General features: G+C 42.7%; 1 protein-coding gene across 1 annotated transcript in view; it reads left to right on the top strand.

Moving 5' to 3' along the window:
- LOC124805617 (regulator of hypoxia-inducible factor 1-like) overlaps positions 1 to 19543 on the top strand; it is a 228996-nt gene that overhangs the window by 76497 nt on the left and 132956 nt on the right. The window contains exons 6-7 of the mRNA XM_047266184.1: positions 6697 to 6890; positions 9703 to 9863. Of these exons, the coding sequence (XP_047122140.1) occupies positions 6697 to 6890; positions 9703 to 9863 (355 nt within the window). The remainder of the gene's footprint in view (positions 1 to 6696; positions 6891 to 9702; positions 9864 to 19543) is intronic.

Here is a 19543-nt window from a genome sequence, read left to right as displayed (position 1 = left end):
ATCAGCATTACGCTTAATTTATGAGCATGAGTGTATATAAAGCGTGTCAGAGAGACGCGCAAAACAGTGCAGTCGTTGTCGTAATGCGACTGTGTGATTTATCTTACGTTCAAAAGGGCATAATCATTGGCTTTCGTGCCAAGAGTGGAAGCATTCCGAAATGTTTGTAAACATTCGTGTGCCGCCGTGGTTAAAGTACAGCATGCATGGCAAAAGGCGCTATCCTAAACATCGCAAGGGCAACTGCGGTGCACCATGGGCCATATATGACAGGGATGAACGACGACTGCGGAGGTGTCTAATGGCGAATAGACGTAGAATTGGTGAGTAGCTGACGGCCCAGATGAACCAAAGGGCCTACCAGCAGCGTGTCCTCAACGATCGTTCAGCGAAAGTTGTTGCATGTGGGTCTCCGCAGCTGGCGCCTGGTGCAAGCACACATGCTGACTGTTGTTCATCGGCTACGAAAGGTACTGGGCGTCCCCCGAGTGGCGACAGGTGGCCTTTTGAGATGAATCACGTATTATACTCCATCGGACGCTGGCGTATACGGTGTGCAACTTCTGAAAGCAAACACCTGGCAGCAATCGTCGGAAGGATCTGCGCCGGAGGAAGGAGCGTTATGGTCTGCGGAATGTTATCGTGCAATTTTCTGGGTGATTTCGTCATTGTGAAAGGCACAATGGATCAATACAAGTATGCATTTATCCTTTATGTGCGGTGTGCTTTTCCTCGGGACGATTTCATCTCCAAGCAGGACAATGCAACGTGTCACACAGACCGCGATGCACCTGCGTAGTCTGAAGAGCATCGGGATTAGCTGGCCAGAACTCTTCGGATTCAAACCGAATCTAGAATATGTGGGACCACTTCGATCGGGCTGTACACGCCAAGGATCCTCAACAGAGATATCTACCGCAGCTGGCCACAGAACTGAGGTCGGTATTGCTCTACGTCTTGCTCTACATCCCTGCTCATACCTTCCAGACCCCCATTGATTCTCTTCCTACACGTCTGGCAGCGGTCCGGACTGCAAAAGGTGTTTAATCAGATTTTGACAGGTGGTCATATTAATATAACTGGACAGTGTAATTTTGACTGGTGGAAATGAGGACTGTATGTCATTCACTATGTCCTTCTCATTGATATTCGTATTGTGTGCAGGTTCTAGAATTTTCTCTCTCAGTAATCAGGTTGCAACAAGTGAATTATCCGCAATGGCAGAAGTGAGTTCAACCCTTATCGTGTTACTTGACACTATCTTGCTATCAACAATTTTATTTTTCCCGTCGCTACTTTCTTTCAATGAGAGTGCCATTGTGGAGTTTTCTCACAGTTTGGGATTTAATCTCAACATAGACAATATCTAGACAATACATGGACTGTCATCAGAGTGATCATGACGATTGTTTTCAGCTGCGTTCATTGTTCTTCGCAGCGCCGTTGCTAGCAGTGTTGTTGAGACACTGCACCCTGCTACCGTTGCTGTCGTTGTAGCTCTTGCTGTGGTTGCATAAGCCGATGAAATGCTCCAAGATGGCGTGGTAGCAGTTCTGGAAGAGGGAGTCGCTGCTGTCGTGGTTGTTGTTACCACTGCTAATAGTTCCTGGCTTCCGTGAAGTTGTTTGCTGCATACGATCGAGTTGTTACAGTTGCTGTTCTTCGGTTTGTATTGAGATGTATGTTGGCTACTTGCTGCATTACATGCTCATCGGTTTGTATGTTAATGGCAGCCTTATGTACGTTTTGATTTACAGCGATATTATTTCCGTCCGCAATAGTTGGGTTAGTGTAACGTGCCTCGAACCCGAACACTGTCACTTGAGCGTTATCTATCGGGAGTGTTTCCTCTATCTTCTTTCGAGTACCTCACTGCTCAAGCTGTTATAATTATCTGAACGCGGTGAGCTATGCAGCGCACAGACCGCTCCCCATTAAATCATGTGAAATGCTATGACTAAGTCGTGCAACAGAAAATAATAAAAATCTGAGTTTTAACATAGCTCACACAGAAACAACGAAAAAGTGTTTCATCAAACTACGGAATGAAATTAAACGTCATAATAAAATCCTGTTTATTGCCAAGATGCATTAACTAGATTCCGGTCACTGAATAGGTGATACAAATAATTACAAGGCGCGCAAAGGTTCAAATCAATCATCAAACATACATGATAATACGGTGCTTAGAGGAGTGGAGTTGGAAATGAAATGAGACAATTAGCTATGTTCACGTAAACTGTCAATGGTAGCTGAATTCATTAACAAATTAAAGAAAAGACTCGGAAGCACATACAAGCACCAGTTCCCTTGCCTGATTACATGTTGGCTTCAGCTAACTGATTTCTTGAATTAATTCAGACAGACAATGCAAGATACCTACGAGACTTCAGATGGACGTATGAGTTGTCACTGGAAAATTACTTCCCTGAGTCTGTTCATGTTGTTCATATTTGGTTCTACATTTACTAACAGTCTTCAGAGGGTTGTTACTAATGGACAGTCAGTTGCCTTATTGAGACTACGTCTGATATGACTTGAACAATGCTCCAAGAAACGTATCAGTACTGTGCTACTTGCATTTACTTTCGTAGCCACAGCATTAGTGACAAGAGCCATTTAATGATAAATTCGTTGGTGCTAAGTGATGCAACATTTTGCCTTCAATTGTATAACAGTACTAGTCTCAGGATTGATGATATGAGACATAAAAGCATATCTCCGATGCTGTAGGTGACGCAGTATTTACCTACAATATACAAAACTCAGTAAATGGTGTGTGTGATCCCTCCCTGAGCAAAGACAATCATCCTTTGTAAAACACAAATCGGAATATTCTCTTGTTCATTTTGTAACATTGAGTCCTAACACTTGTAATGCTATTTATAATTGTAGCTTATTGTACTCACTTATTTGTAATTAAAAGAAAATCATTTTCCTTGCCTACCACATCTAAGACAAACCGTACGAATTTTTTTTTCTGTGGGGGCAGGGGGTAATGAAAGGTTTTCATATGTTTTATTCCATTGTAAATTATTCACCTTTACTCTACTGGGGCAAAGATGAATGAGCGCACTGCACGAATAGTGAATAAGATTCTTGACTCTGTGTCTAAGTTTAGCTGTGGTGCGCTTTCCGCCACTCAGTTGTGCAACGCCGGGGCATTCTTATTTGACGCATAGTAGCGGGCAGTTGAGTTTTAGTGAAGGAAATTCGATGTTTGTGAATCCGAGAGATAGTATTTGGAATACTTTATTATGGCGATGAAAACTTGTTTGTTAACATATGTTATTGATTCTACTGATGGAAAAGATTTTTTGGAAAAATTTCTCAAGGTAACCAATGCATGCGCAAGAATGAAATGTTTGCTTGTCGTGACTATTAATTGAAGGAAATCTTTGTTACTCAGGTGACTATTAACATTCACGATTAGTGTTAATTTGATCTCTTTGTTTTCATTATTTCACAAATAACGCAATTGTTTCAGATGTCTGTAATTTTTGTATTTGGAGAATTTCGTAATTTTTAGGGTCTTCTTTGATGAACAGTCCTTTACAACAATCAGAGTTAAATTTTTCAAGAACGACATTTTTAAAGTAAAACCTTCCTCCACCAGTGTTAATGAAGCTTTGAATATATTGTCGTACGTGCATTGCATCTTGCGCCACACGAAACCGCGCAGTGTTTCTGACAAGAAATAATAATGATAACAAAAAGGGACAACAACGAATTTTACAGTGAGTGGTTAATTTTTTTCTTTACCTGCTGCATGTGTTGATTTTTGTTTGCTTTCGAGATCGTCAATACACCAGACGCAAAACAACATTCTGAGTAAGAGCTGCGGCCCTCTAATTTCATGCCAGATCTCTCTTTGCCTTGTTATGTGGAAACAGTTCGTAGTCTGAAGTATCAGGTGTTGTGCTAAGCAAGCAGATTAATGTACAGTGCACAGTGTAGGTAATCTCAACCGGTTATTTTTCTTCTTAGCAGAGCAGTATTTTATTTCTGTGGATATTTCAAGTCAGAAATTGCACATGTCACGTAACATTCATAATGTATTTCAGTAATGAGCTTCAGCTGAATAGTTTTCACTGACTACACAACTGATTACTTTTGGCATTTCCTTAGATTACTTTTCATTATTTCAAATTTCTTATTTTCACTAAGTTTAAAGTTTTGTTAAACGACATTGTTCCCATGCGCAACAAAGGGCCAACCAACAGTCAGTATCGCTCAGCAGTTGAATACGATCTCTAAAGCATACGTTACACGAGGAGAAAGTTTTTGAAAAATAATATTCAGTATTTTCATTTATAGATGACTTGTTGTAGGAAGCTGACAATATGTATTTAAGATTATTTTCTTCATATGTGGCAATCTAATTCTAATTCCTTTCTTGTACCGGCGATTCTGTATAGTCTTGTTTCCTAGATGGCAAAGTAATATAAGTTCTACTGTTATATAATCTCACATTTTGATGTCTGGAAAGTCTTTAATCACGTGTTCACCAGTCTGATTGAATATTGTCTATCTATCATTGTAAGGTCAGGATAACTGTCCTGAAATTGTTATGTGACAATCTATGTAAACCCTTGTGCTTCTTTGACAATAATACAGAAATTAAACAAATTTTTTACAGGTAAACACTGATGTGTTCTGACATAGAATAAGGGTCCACTCCTAACCCCAGTAATTTATTCTGGTGACGCTAGCGCACTTACAGGATGTTTTTGCTGATACCTGACGAATGTGAAAAGGAGTAGAGTGTCAAAACATTCATCCTTAATCCAAATTAAATAGCCTGTGCTTTCCAGCGAACGGTTCTAGATTTTCTTATTTTCAAGAAGTGTTTGCTGTGAACATTCCCTCGCTTCTTGTAGTTTTGTTCCGTTTGTCAAATTTTCGTTCAGTCTTTACTGGTTGTTACGCGCAACTCTGTAAGTATAATTGGATGTGAAAGATAAGGCAGTCATTTTCGAAACGGTAATTGATCAGCGGTGAATGTCTATAACAAGTTACTTCTGCAAGTAACTTACTCCTCCTTCTTCTTGCGTAAATTTCGAATGTTTTCTATAAAGTAGTGCAACTCACACAGAACAGAGACAACAAGAAGTACCACGAAATTTTGAAAAGACAGAGCAAATGGAAGTTATTTCTAAATTCGGTCGTCACTCCAATTGGACATACCTCATTCATTAACCTGTTGGCTATCAGAGCAGTAACAATTAGGTGACTTACCTGAACAAACATGTGCTGACTAATGTGCTCGTACACGAAAGCGACAGAATCGCTTTTCTAAACAACAAACTTAAATGTTAACTATCGTTTTAAATTACTAAAGGAAATAAAATGTAATAATTTTGGAAAAAATTCAAATAATCGTTACAGGAATGGCTAATTGGAGAGCTTTCTCTATTACTGACAACATTGCGTTACCTCGCAGTATCGTTTACTTGTAAAGGTAAAAGTCATCAAATTCACAAATAAAAATTGTAGAATTTCACTGTCTGTAGTAATTTATAAATCTTTGTGTATAATAATAATAATAATAATAATAATAATAATAATAATAAAATTCAAAGGAGCTACATCGTTGGAATAAGAAGCACCAAGCAAGCAAAAGAAAACCCTTTCAAAAATCAGTCACGAAATGAAAAAAAACTTTGTTTTAGTCTGCCAGTATTATTGCATTTAAATTATTTTACTAGTAATTTAATAGCATTCTCGTTCAAAATCTTAATAATTTTCACTCTCTGCGATTGTTATATTAAACAAAGTAACCTGATTCAGATGTTATTACAATAATATTTAGATCGTTTTCGAACAAAGCCAAACTGGCATAATTTTTAAATATGTTTCTTTCTTTTGTTGACCGATTAGATATTGACACTCGGCCACATCACAGTAAGAAAGGTGCAATGTGCCAGTCTAGTAGCAACGACAAGATTTATGTCAAGATTACGGAGTTAGAATTTTACATGAGTAGCGTTATTATTCAGTTAGTAGTTCTCAATTAAGTTCACTGTGTACACCTTACAAAAGTTCTTTGCTAATGCGGCATGAAGAGTCTTACTGTTGTCGATGCTAAGGGTATGACAGTGTCTGCGTCTACGACAATGGTCTAGTGGCTTCAGTTGTTACGAGAACTCCCTGGTCAAGTGCAGAGGATATCGGGACAGGCTCTTTATGTTATCTGGAGCGTATTTCGTCTTCCCACGCACGCCGTTCCCACTCTTTATAGCAGTAGAGGGTACATTGTCTTACTTCTCGTCTTGCACGAGGTACACATCCTCGCGCTTTACCGTGGCTAGAACAGAAATTCTGAGCAATCACACACATGCCTAACAAGGCAACACTCAGAGGCGTTCCTACTATCTCAGTTGACTCTCTGACAAACATAAAAGCATCTAAATTATCGCTAATATTTCTCTACCCACATGTTCCAGTCTAATAACAAATTATGGAAAAATAATAAACGTTGGTGCAGTTCGTTTTATAAAGTGCATATCAGACAAGAAAAACATTTTGTTTCAGTCTCAGGTGAAATTTCCAAATTACAGAAAAACAAATTCTTTTGCTTGTACAAAATTAGAAGATCTTAAAGAAAGTATCGAAAAAATATGACATTAGTGTTATAGTGTTATCTTGTGATACTTCGGTAGTCATGATACACCAGCAGTTTCGCGTTTTCGGCAGCGTGGTGGCGCCGGGTCTTGGCTGCTTTCTATGTGCGCGCCAACCTGCAGACACTGACGTCGACGGCTGCAGAAGCTGAAGATATCCCCGGTGTGCACCTAATGCGCTTCGTGAACATGCTGGCCCTGCTCATTTTTCACAAGTCCGTGGCCGCCATGTTCGTGCCTCACGTCAACAGAACGGCCGCCGTTGAGGTGAGACCAAGTACCAAGTACCTTCTCCTCACAGTCCACCATCTTAACTACCTCTCAATTGAAGGAAATCATATTTATATTGAACCACAAAACAGAGAATCATTCTCTACCAGTTTCGATCGAAACAATCATCATCAGGAAGTAAAAATATTGTAGCAGGTAACACGGTATCATTCTTACCGTAGGGTTAATAAAACTGTATTATATGAAGTCATTATGCGTCACTATTGTCAAGAGTAAACTACATTTGTACTACTAAGTAATCTTACTATGTCGCCCGTTAGTATTTTTCCTGCCGCTATGTCGATGGCACTCTGCATACTACAAATGGTCTGTGAACTGAGATTATTTACGTATGCGTTTATTTCGCTGGCTACCATCAGGGCATTTAGGCCCTGTCTTACACCCAACCAGACATCATTAATGCGTTAACATTACAGCATGCATAGGACATGAGTAGTACGTATTATAGCAACGATAATAATATAGTGATGAATGTTATTTTAGAAATGTCAGTTGTATTAACATCGTGTCAATCAGTTCATTCATTACATCTTGTCGAATGTGAGCAACGACATCAACCGTATGTATATGGAAGCAGTACAGAAGGAATCAGATGTGAAGTTGACTTCTCAGATGAAGCATGAGAAACAATTGGCAAAGGCTGGCAAAGGCGGTGGAACGAGGAAAACAAAAATAGATAGGGATGAAAGAAGCGTGAGTAGTGTTGACACTGTAACAGATGTACTGGTTTACTGTCGAACGGAAGTAAAGTAGCCAGGAAACGCCTAGAAGGAAACTAAGCCGATGGAAATAGAGCTTTACTCTCATTTTGAATCTAGAATCATTTCGGTTAAGATGCAGTTTAGACGGCAATTATTTACAGTTGAGTGTGGCTGAAATGAAGAAGGAGAATGATTTAGAGTCATGAATAGATACAGACAAGATGCTGGACATATACGATATGGTATTACAGTTATAGAATGATGACAGTTATCTGATATGTGAGGAGAGGTAATGGGGACACTAGCTGTGTAAAAGCATTTTTATCCCTGCCTACAGTGACGCGGAATAGCTTTATACGACTTTATTTTTTATTGATGCCACAGTAAGACTGATAGCATATAAACTGCTATAATACACTCCTGGAAATTGAAATAAGAACACCGTGAATTCATTGTCCCAGGAAGGGGAAACTTTATTGACACATTCCTGGGGTCAGATACATCACATGATCACACTGACAGAACCACAGGCACATAGACACAGGCAACAGAGCATGCACAATGTCGGCACTAGTACAGTGTATATCCACCTTTCGCAGCAATGCAGGCTGCTATTCTCCCATGGAGACGATCGTAGAGATGCTGGATGTAGTCCTGTGGAACGGCTTGCCATGCCATTTCCACCTGGCGCCTCAGTTGGACCAGCGTTCGTGCTGGACGTGCAGACCGCGTGAGACGACGCTTCATCCAGTCCCAAACATGCTCAATGGGGGACAGATCCGGAGATCTTGCTGGCCAGGGTAGTTGACTTACACCTTCTAGAGCACGTAGGGTGGCACGGGATACATGAGGACGTGCATTGTCCTGTTGGAACAGCAAGTTCCCTTGCCGGTCTAGGAATGGTAGAACGATGGGTTCGATGACGGTTTGGATGTACCGTGCACTATTCAGTGTCCCCTCGACGATCACCAGTGGTGTACGGCCAGTGTAGGAGATCGCTCCCCACACCATGATGCCGGGTGTTGGCCCTGTGTGCCTCGGTCGTATGCATTCCTGATTGTGGCGCTCACCTGCACGGCGCCAAACACGCATACGACCATCATTGGCACCAAGGCAGAAGCGACTCTCATCGCTGAAGACGACACGTCTCCATTCGTCCCTCCATTCACGCCTGTCGCGACACCACTGGAGGCGGGCTGCACGATGTTGGGGCGTGAGCGGAAGACGGCCTAACGGTGTGCGGGACCGTAGCCCAGCTTCATGGAGACGGTTGCGAATGGTCCTCGCCGATACCCCAGGAGCAACAGTGTCCCTAATTTGCTGGGAAGTGGCGGTGCAGTCCCCTACGGCACTGCGTAGGATCCTACGGTCTTGGCGCGCATCCGTGCGTCGCTGCGGTCCGGTCCCAGGTCGACGGGCACGTGCACCTTCCGCCGACCACTGGCGACAACATCGATGTACTGTGGAGACCTCACGCCCCACGTGTTGAGCAATTCGACGGTACGTCCACCCGGCCTCCCGCATGCCCACTATACGCCCTCGCTCAAAGTCCGTCAACTGCACATACGGTTCACGTCCACGCTGTCGCGGCATGCTACCAGTGTTAAAGACTGCGATGGAGCTCCGTATGCCACGGCAAACTGGCTGACACTGACGGCGGCGGTGCACAAATGCTGCGCAGCTAGCGCCATTCGGCGGCCAACACCGCGGTTCCTGGTGTGTCCGCTGTGCCGTGCGTGTGATCATTGCTTGTACAGCCCTCTCGCAGTGTCCGGAGCAAGTATGGTGGGTCTGACACACCGGTGTCAATGTGTTCTTTTTTCCATTTCCAGGAGTGTATTTTTGTGTTGCCTGGTGATGATCTTTCCGATTAAAACTGCTACTACTGTCACCACCAAAAAAAAGCAACTAAGTTTCCGTTTTGTTGACAACAGTAAATAAACTCCTAATGTAGGTTCAGAATTCCTGTATTTGGTTTTATGAATTAATAATTACGTTTACTTCGCATAACTTGGACACTGAAATGTTTGATTACGTTAAAGTGTTAATAACCGTTACCAGTGAGTAATAACTTTGAGCTCTTTCAGCAACTGCAACATCCGTGGACAGTCATAGGAAGAACTGCCATTGTCTACACTGATTCATTCATCGTTCTAAGTGGATTACTTACGTCGTACAGCGTCATTGGGGAACTGGACAGAAAGAAGGGGTTCAGTGTCTTCGGGAAAGTCTGTAGCCGCGTCTTTCGGTAAGAAATTTTATTGTATTGATAGACTTGATTCATTTCTTATGTTTCATTCAAAGTATTTGTTCATGTACCAATATATTCATTGTACCACATGTATTCTTTCATGGTCCCATGCGAACTTGGAGCTTCATGCAGCAAGATTGATTTATATAATGAAGGCTACGAACTGTAACGTAATTAGCAATTACCAGCAAATTTTTCAAACATCTGATTACTTTACAAACGAGTTATTATGTTAAATACATGACGTTAAGCAGATCAGGCAGAGAAATTTTGGAAAATTATTGATATAATGTTTAAATTTGGTTGGAAGTCGCTAATAATCCTCATTGTCAGACACTGGAAAAGTATAATATGGGTAAGTCGCGAATAAGTAGTAATTTACAACGTCAAGCCTGATGCCGAATTTTACTGCATGAACAGCTAAAATATAGTGTGTTTCAAGAAGGACTTTACAACTTTGAAAATTCATATAAATTAGTTCATAGTACCTACAGAGGTGATTGTAGTGTCAATTTGTGGGGAAATACTACAAGTTTTGTCTCGCGTAGTTCGCTAGGGCCGAATCGCACCGAAAGGAGCGCTACCGGCAGTTGTGTTGAAGATGGCTGCCTCCACTGTACCCGAGCGTGCTAGCTGTGTGTTTTGGTTCGAAGAATCGAAGTCGGCGACAACAGTTCAGCGTAATTTCCGAACCAAGTACGCTAAAGATCCTCCTAGTAGGCGTACAGTTTATAAGTGACATAAATGTTTTGTAGAAAGAGGGTGCTCGGTAAGACATGGGAAATGGTCAAATCGTCATAGCACTTCAGACGACTTCACTGAGCGAGTGAGACAACGTTTTTACGACAGCCGTACGAAATTGACCCGGCGTCCATATCGTGAACTGGCGTGTTTTGAGAATCCGTTTGCATTTTAAACTGTACAGATTGACTATCTTACAAGTAATAAAAGACACTGATTAAACTGCTCGGAAAAACTCCTGTGTGGATATGTTAAATCGATTACACGAGGATGAACATTTCTTGGTCAAAATCATTTTTTCTGACGAGTCGACTTTTCACTTAAGTGGCAAGGTTAATACACACACCTGTAGAATTTGGGGCAGTGAAAATCCACATCAAACATTGCAACACTTCGTGATAGCCATAAACTGAACGTTTTATGAGCATTGAGCAAGAACAAAGTGTGCGGCCCCTTTTTTCCATGAGAGAACCATCAACGGGATAGTGTACCTGGATACGTTACAACAATTTTTGATACCACAGATCGATGAGGATGACCAAGAACGAAATGTTTACTTCATGCAAGATGGTGCGCCTACCCACTACCTGGCTGACATCCGAGATTTTCTCAGTGACCGCTTTTCAGGTCAATGGATTGTCTGTGAGGCGCCAATTGCATGTCCCCCATGTTCCCCAGACCTGACACCACTCGATTTTTTATGGAGATTCATTAAGGATGTCGTGTTTTTACCTCAAGTGCCGACTTCTCTACCTGAAGTTAGAGCAAGAATTTACGCCGCCAATGAGCAAGTTACATCTGCAATGCTACAGCGAGTTTGGGAAGAAATTGACTTCCAACGGGATGTGTGCAGGATAACCAACAGGAGCCACATACAACATCTTTAGGTTAAGGTAAGAAAAAAAAAAAAAAAAACCTGATGTGTTTCCTTACAAAATAACACTAAATTCAGCTATCCATTTTCTTTCAATAAATCTATATGAATTTTTAAAGTATCAAAGTCCTTTTTGAAACACCCTGTATAGAAGGCGATCGTTTTTTTGTGGGAGGTGTCAGAGTGAAAAAAAATATCGAAAAGATTTGAAATTATGTGCTATGTTTGTTGGAAGTCGCCAGGTGCTCTCTTTCTCAAAAACTAGTTGAATGTAATAGTAAACAGTCCTCTACTCAGGGAATAAGCATAGCGGTAACACATGAGCACATGCAGGAATACTGCACTTGCTCATGGCATGATCCTCGTGGAGGTGGTTTGCCGTTGCCTTCCTCTGTGGTGTTACGAAGTGTCAGGTGTGTACCTGTGTCGTATGGATGAATGTAATGAGTGCTTATGCAGTATAATGTTGATTTTGTGTTACGAATTAAGGAAACGGAGAGAGTCATACCTGGTGCTGGCGCGCAGACTACTCCTCTCGAAAAGCAACAAGAGGGCCGTCGAACTTAACGTCCCTGTCCGACAGACGGATCACCACGAACAGCGTCACGCGACCTCACTTCATGAGACACTGCAGGGAGGTTAGGAATCTAATACTGGATTAATATACACTACTGTCCATTAAAATTGCTACACCACGAAGATGACGTGCTACAGACGCGAAATTTAACCGTCAGGAAGAAGATGCCGTGATATGCAAATGATTAGCTTTTCAGAGCATTCACACAAGGTTGGCGCCGGTGACGACACCTACAACGTGCTGACATGAGGAAAGTTTCCGACCGATTTCTCATACACAATCAGCAGTTGACCGGCGTTGCCTGGTGAAACGTTGTTGTGATGCCTCGTGTTAGGAGGAGAAATGCGTACCATCACGTTTCCGACTTTGATAAAGGTCGGATTGTAGCCTATCGCGATTGCGGTTTATCGTATCGCGACATTGCTGCTCGCGTTGGTCGAGATCCAAAGACTGTTAGCAGAATATGGAATCGGTGGGTTCAGGAGAGTAATACGGAACGCCGTGCTGGATCCCAACGGCCTCGTATCACTAGCAATCGAGATGACAGGCATCTTATCCGCATGGCTGTAACGGATCGTACAGCCACGTCTCGATCCCTGAGTCAACAGATGGGGACGTTTGCAAGACAACAACCATCTGCACGAACAGCTCGACGACGTTTGCAGCAGCATGGACTATCAGCTCGGAGACCATGGCTACGATTACTCTTGACGCTGCATCACAGGCAGGAGCGCCTGCGATGGTGTACTCAACGACGAATCTGGGTGCACGAATGACAAAATGTCCTTTTTTCGAATGAATCCAGGTTCTGTTTACAGCATCATGATGGTTGCATCCGTGTTTGGCGACTTCGTGGTGAACTCACATTGGAAGCGTTTATTCGTCACCGCCATACTGGCGTATCACCCGGTGTGATGGTATGGGGTGCCACTGGTTACACGTCTCGGTCACGTCTTGTTCGCATTGATGGCACTTTGAACAGTGGACGTTACCTTTCAGATGTGTTACGACCCGTGGCCCTACCCTTCATTCGATCTCTACGAAACCCTACATGTCAGCAGGATAATGCAGGACCGCGTGTTGCAGTTCCTGTACGGGCCATTCTGGAAACAGAAAATGTTCGCCTGCTTCCCTGGCCAGCACATTCTCCAGATCTCTCACCAATTGAAAACGTCTGGTCAACGGTGGCCGAGCAACTAGATCGTCACAATACGCCAGTCACTACTGTTGATAAACTGTGGTATCGTGTTGAAGCTGCAGGGGAAGCTGTGCCTGTACACGGCATCCAAGCTCTGTTTGACACAATGCCCAGGCGTATCAAGGCCGTTATTACGGCCAGAGGTGGTTGTTCTGGGTACTGATTTCTCAGGATCTATGCACCCAGATTGCGTGAAAATGTAATCACATGTCAGTTCTTGTCAATTATAGTATAATATATTTGTCCAATGAATAGCCGTTTATCATCTGCATTTCTTCTTGGTGTAGCAATTTTAATGGCCAGTAGCGTACTATTGGTAATTTGCGCGGCATTTGCTACGCTGCTTCAAGACATGCAGACAGTTTCCTAACTATAACACTTGTATACCTGTGTCATATCTTTAGTATAAAATTATAGTTGTTGATGAGTAAATTATAACAGTATTTTAAATTTTTAAATTTGGTCAATAAATATATGAAATACTAAAAATCATATTTGTGTTACCGTTGGAAGTCTTAGACAACTGGACTGTGCACTGGGTTAGTTATTTAGCAAAACGAATACATTTTTGCTGTGAACCTCTAATGGGAAAGACTGGCATAGTTCCTGGCTCTTCTACTTTATTTAATGTATTGATCAGACACCGCTTTCTCAGTGCTGTTTTGACAACAGGAAATTTCTGCATACAGATACCTGTGTAATTCAGGTAAATGTAAAGCTACATTCTCAAAGCAGCTCAGTCATGAATGAGAGAAGGGGGTTTGTATACGCTCTTCAGTCTGACAGCGTCCGGTCGATGAGTAGTTTGAAGTTTAGACTGTACGCACATTGTCAGTTTGTGGCAAGATGTTTTGTGAACAAACGAGGCTGGCGTATAATGCAGCGATGTTATAAGATGTCGTTGGTCTGCCACCAGTGAATGGCTACCTTGGGAAGAATGTAACAGAATGTCACACTGACTGCTCAGAAGCAACTGGTAGGGATGCTTCGAACTAGACGGTACTCACTAGTCTCCACACATCCGTTTGACTTCTCGGCGTCTGCTACGAACGGCTGCACAAATTACCAGCTCTGAGATGCGCTAATGAGTTGGGAAACGATACTCCTGGAATGGAATCTGGATCATTGGCGGTGGTTTTTCTTCAACAACGAGTAGAGGAGTTGTCTGATGCTTGATGATTGCCCTAGAAAAGTGAGGAGGCGGCCAGATACGAAAGAAACGTTGGATTTTAAGATGAAATTCACTCGAACACAGCGTAATAGCCTCTACCACTTTATTAATTGTAAAAAAGGATCCTTGCTTCTATACGCTGACGCAGCATTACGCTTTGGCACTTGCTGACTGCCACCGCCCGGCTGCCTGTCAGAGCATGGCCAGTTAACGAAACTAGGGGAACCTCGGCATGCGGCTCATGTGACATCTGTGGCAGCAACACCGCAGCAAATCCACTTGCTGCGTATAAATACTGGTCATCAGCCAGGCTTGTTATCGAATCGGCGAATCATTGAGTTGGTGTCCGTCATGGTATCAGAGGGGCCAGGGTTGAAGGACTGGGAGTCAAACTCAGCCCTTCCCAGCCACTGAGCCGGTGGGTGTCCATCTGCAACAAGCTGTGCTTGGGCAGCACTGGATATAGCCGCTGCAGTCTCTTCACAACAACACTTCCCCGCTTAACTAAATGGTTCAAATGGCTCTGAGCACTATGCGACTTAACTTCTGAGGTCATCAGTAGCCTAGAACTTAGAACTAATTAAACCCAACTATCCTAAGGACATCACACACATCCATGCCCGAGGCAGAATTCGAACCTGCGACTGTAGCGGTCGCTCGGTTCCAGACTGTAGCGCCTAGAACCGCACAGCCACTCCGGCCGGCTCCTCGCTGAACTCCTTGGCCCCATGCTTACATAACAATGCCAGCCAGATGTGGATCTGAGCCACTAACGCGAACTGTTGGGAAGTTATAAAGCTAGTCTACCGTCATTGGGCGGCTTTTGGGTAACTTCAACCCACCATATTGCGCCAGAGCACATACACACTTCTTCACACTGGCTTAGCAGGGAGGTGTATCAAACTTATTTTGGAGAAATATCATGTATGGGTGTCGGTTGCCTCTCTTCACTATGGATGGTAATTTGGGGGCTGTACAGTGTTCGAATAGGCTCCCTGTACACACTGTCTAGCTCTAGAGTCAACATGTCGGTGATGGATCCTTCGAGATGATAACACACTGTCACATCGAACCCAGATCGTAAATGCCTTATTCCAGGGTGCAGGTGTAATCAAGTAGCTGCTGAGATGAACCCAATTGAGCATGTGTGGGACCAGTTGAAGCGTGCAGTGCGTTATCGTTCAAAAATCTGTGACACACTGTACGACCTCATGAGGATGGCCATTGAAGATAAGGACAGACACGAACAATAAAATCATTACTGACTTTTGGACAGCATGCCAAAGAGGATCCAAACGTGTTACAGAGCTCAAGGTGGAATAACATAGCACAAAGTGTTATCCATCAGCAGATTTCCTTTCAGAGAAGTACTGCCCTTATTTTGCCTTTTTTTTTTTTAATATCGGCTTCTTCAACCATATTGGCCTTGAATCTACAGCCACACATGTTCGCAGATGTTCAGGAAGTGAACACCTTTCTCAACATTTTACATGGGAAACTATGTCTGTTGTGTGGCTCCTAGGGTAAGTAATGGAACCAACTTTTCAATGGCCAGTCAGTACTCGATAGACCATATATCCCAACATGGTATGTAATAACCATAATAAAAATTTCATCAGTCATCATATTTACGCAAGAACAGAGCCGAAGACTAAAGAACTCGTTGTCAAAATATATAAAACATTTTGCTTTTCTTTTTAAGGATGAAAGCTTGAATACTATACCAACATGTTACTTCGTATACGAGGACAATGGGTCATTGCATATACACTATTGGAATTAAAATTGTAACACAATGAGGACAGCATGCAACAATTGTCAAATAGGTATGGCATGGACTATGTGCGTGGATATGCAAATAATTAGCATTCCAGCATAAGTGCACAAGTTAGATAGGAGTATCGTCACACCATCGTCTTTGTACTAACCACATTTTACATATTTTACTTTTATCGTTATTAAACTCGTAGGCATCTTTAGCACTTTACATATGGGTGTGACGGTATGTTATATTTGGAGAGTGGGGAAGGGTGGGGGAGGCGAGATATTGAAGAGACAGTAAATATCTGTAGCCCTTTGGAAACGACGTCGAATGGGTTTCAAACAGTTGTATCTGTCTCGAGAAGGACATGTTGAGTATCACAACTCTGTCCTCAGTTATTGGGTCAAGCAGACAAGTTTAACGAGTATATGAGAATTAGGAGTGAAAGATACTCGAGATGACTCACGGTGGTATTGAAAAGCAAATCCAATGAAAAAAAAAAAAATCGTTTCATTTGAAGAGAGATTAGTCGTAACGATGCAGCAACTATTTTAGTCATTCTGTTTAATACCTTGTTCAAAAACTGACGTTGTTCTACAACTGTTAATAACTCCAATCTCCCAGAATACTACTCAATAGACCATCTCACACTGAAATTTCCTGACAGATTAAAAGTGTGTGCCCGACCGAGACTCGAACTCGGGACCTTTGCCTTTCGCGGGCAAGTGCTCTACCATCTGAGCTACCGAAGCACGACTCACGCCCGGTACTCACAGCTTTACTTCTGCCAGTATCTCGTCTCCTACCTTCCAAACATCTCACACTGTCTGAGCTGTAGGTGCGATGGTATCGAGACCTGCCACTCTTTAAACTTCTTTGTTCCTTTTATCACAGCAACAGGTTCTCCGGTATTCCGCTAGAGGTAGTGTAGCTGCCCACCGATTGGATGTGCATTTATCTACACATGTGCCCTCTCCTGTCATCAATATTTGCTTGATGTTCTGCATGGAAACTATGGTTGCTGACTGAGGACTGAGATCCGGTTCCATTGTTATCAGTGGAGCCTTAACTATGAAAAGTCTACCTACGACATTTGAAGAATTAGTGCTTCCCTACGACTTCGGGGTCGCAGGTTCACTTCTTCAGGTCAGCACGTTTCTTATGTCTACTGCTTTGGTTTGTGAATGCTGAGCTGCCAGAATTTTTGTGGATGCTGAGCCTTCTACCCGAGTCCAGGAAGCGTCGCATTAGCGCTCTCGGCTAACCTGGCGGGCTTACAAGAATAACTAATAACAATTTAAAAATGATTTCAAAATGTAGAAAAAAGTAGTGCCTTGTTTAACCAAACCACCGTTAATCACGTACGAAACTTTTTCATTGGACTGCAGAAAACATACTTACATGGATTCCTCCGACTGCTGACTATCTGTACGTTCAGGTGTTGAGATCAGTTGCATTGAGACCGCGTACCTACCGGGATACTGATTTCAAAAGATCATCCTTCTTCGACCGGTGTCGGTCGTCAGTGTAATTTCTCGTTGACTGTGCCTTCGGTGTCACAGCCTAAGGGATTTGGCTGATCAGCGTGGTTGTAAGGTCTGGCCGTCCCGACCAGTGATGCCCCACTATTTATTCTATCGAACATCCTTTATAAAGCACGATATCAGCACCCATCCATTAGACTCGATATGGGGTTCGACTGATAATACCCCTTTGTAAGTGCCCTTAGCTACGGACCTGACCATTGTTCTTGGTGACAATATGAGAAGACTGATTTTTGTTATAATTTTTTGTGCTGTGTTAAAACTTCCATTTAAATGAATTACTTGCCGATTTACGTCATATAAAGGATGAGGAAACTTCGCTGACTAATTCTGGAAGTCCTTCAGGCATATTTTCTGAGACTTTTAGTATGAGGGATACGTGGTCTCTGGTAGCTGATTAGCTGCTGGTAGAGAACGCAAAAGTATATTTTCAGCAACATTTTGGATCTTTTGTTAGAAATGAGATCGGAGACATTTCCCATTCACACGAAACCCTCATAAAAATTCTGTTGAGTTTTATTTTGAGTGTGCATCTAAGCGGGTAGGGACGCCAACCGCTATGAAAATGCAGATAAAAATGTGATCTTACATTTTAATTATATTTTTCTCAAAATTATGCCACAATGTGAAAACTGACACACTTAGAAATCGAAGCTCAGGTATTTACCACAAGGATAATCCAGCAGTCGTAAATTATAATTAAAACTGTTTATTCATTAAACTTTCAAGGTATTTCTAGCGAAAGAAATTTTCATTCTTTGCCTCAGTACACATTCCACTAATACCATTCATCAGATTTCAATGCATTTTGCTGAAAACATGTGTGACATACGTATCTAACTTAAACTCTAGAAGTTTTCCAATTAAAATATAAATCAGTCTATAACAGCATCCCACTGAAAATAATTATTTTATCTAGTATAATCATATGCCTTTTTCAAAATGTTTCATGAAAACAATTAATTATAGAGTTTTGGGTTTTCCTTCTCACATGCACTGAAGAGCGAAAGAAACTGGTTGAGCCGTGCGTGGCTCATGTTCGTGCCCTCTATTTCTTAACACCCTGTTTTGACCGTTCTGCCACCTTGATATCTTAATTTCCATTACTGGTGTCACTGAGTTGCTGCCTTGCCTGGCCATGAGTGGCAGCAGCAGCTCTTATCGATATAAGCCCTGCCGTATTATCTTTGCTGGACTGCCATTACTTCCCGGTCGTTGTATACTGACCAGTCAGTTGGAACGTGCCAGCTGTTAGTTCGGACCTGGCAGTGTTTGAGTTGGCACGCAGCACAAGTTCAGTCGGGGCGCGGCAGCAGTGAGGTCTGGACCACCATGGCTCTCACGATCGTTGCTGACACACATGATTTGAGTGGGGACTACTTTGATTGGTCGTCGGTCGGTCGCCTTGCCGGACGACGTGTATTTGGCCGGCGATCGCTTATGGGATGGCTGTGTGTGCCGACTCGTGATTCGTCCCTGTTATTGTACAGTCACTGCCGTTAGCATTGTCCAGTTGACGTGCAAGTATTCGTGAAACTGTGTGTAGTTTGTGTGATTTTGACTGACAAGTTATTTTAAATGATGTCGGCGTACTGGCTCTGAGCAGTCAGTCGGTTGGCGTGGAGCAGCTAGGAATTCTCCGCGGGACGTAGTTTCACCGGGCCCGTTGGCGGTCTGTACGCGGTGCCGGAGTGTGTGGCGCTGTTCCCATTGCTACGAGGTCCGTGGCTCACCGACCCTGGACACTCTAACAACCCTACCACAACAAAGGTCAAGAATTAATTGTGATTGTAGTGTTGCTCACGCTGCT

This window comes from Schistocerca piceifrons, chromosome 7, assembly GCF_021461385.2.
Source record: "Schistocerca piceifrons isolate TAMUIC-IGC-003096 chromosome 7, iqSchPice1.1, whole genome shotgun sequence".
NCBI classification, from domain to species: Eukaryota; Metazoa; Arthropoda; class Insecta; order Orthoptera; family Acrididae; genus Schistocerca; species Schistocerca piceifrons.
Note: the sequence above shows the minus strand (reverse complement) of the source record. Positions and strands in the feature narration are given on the sequence as shown.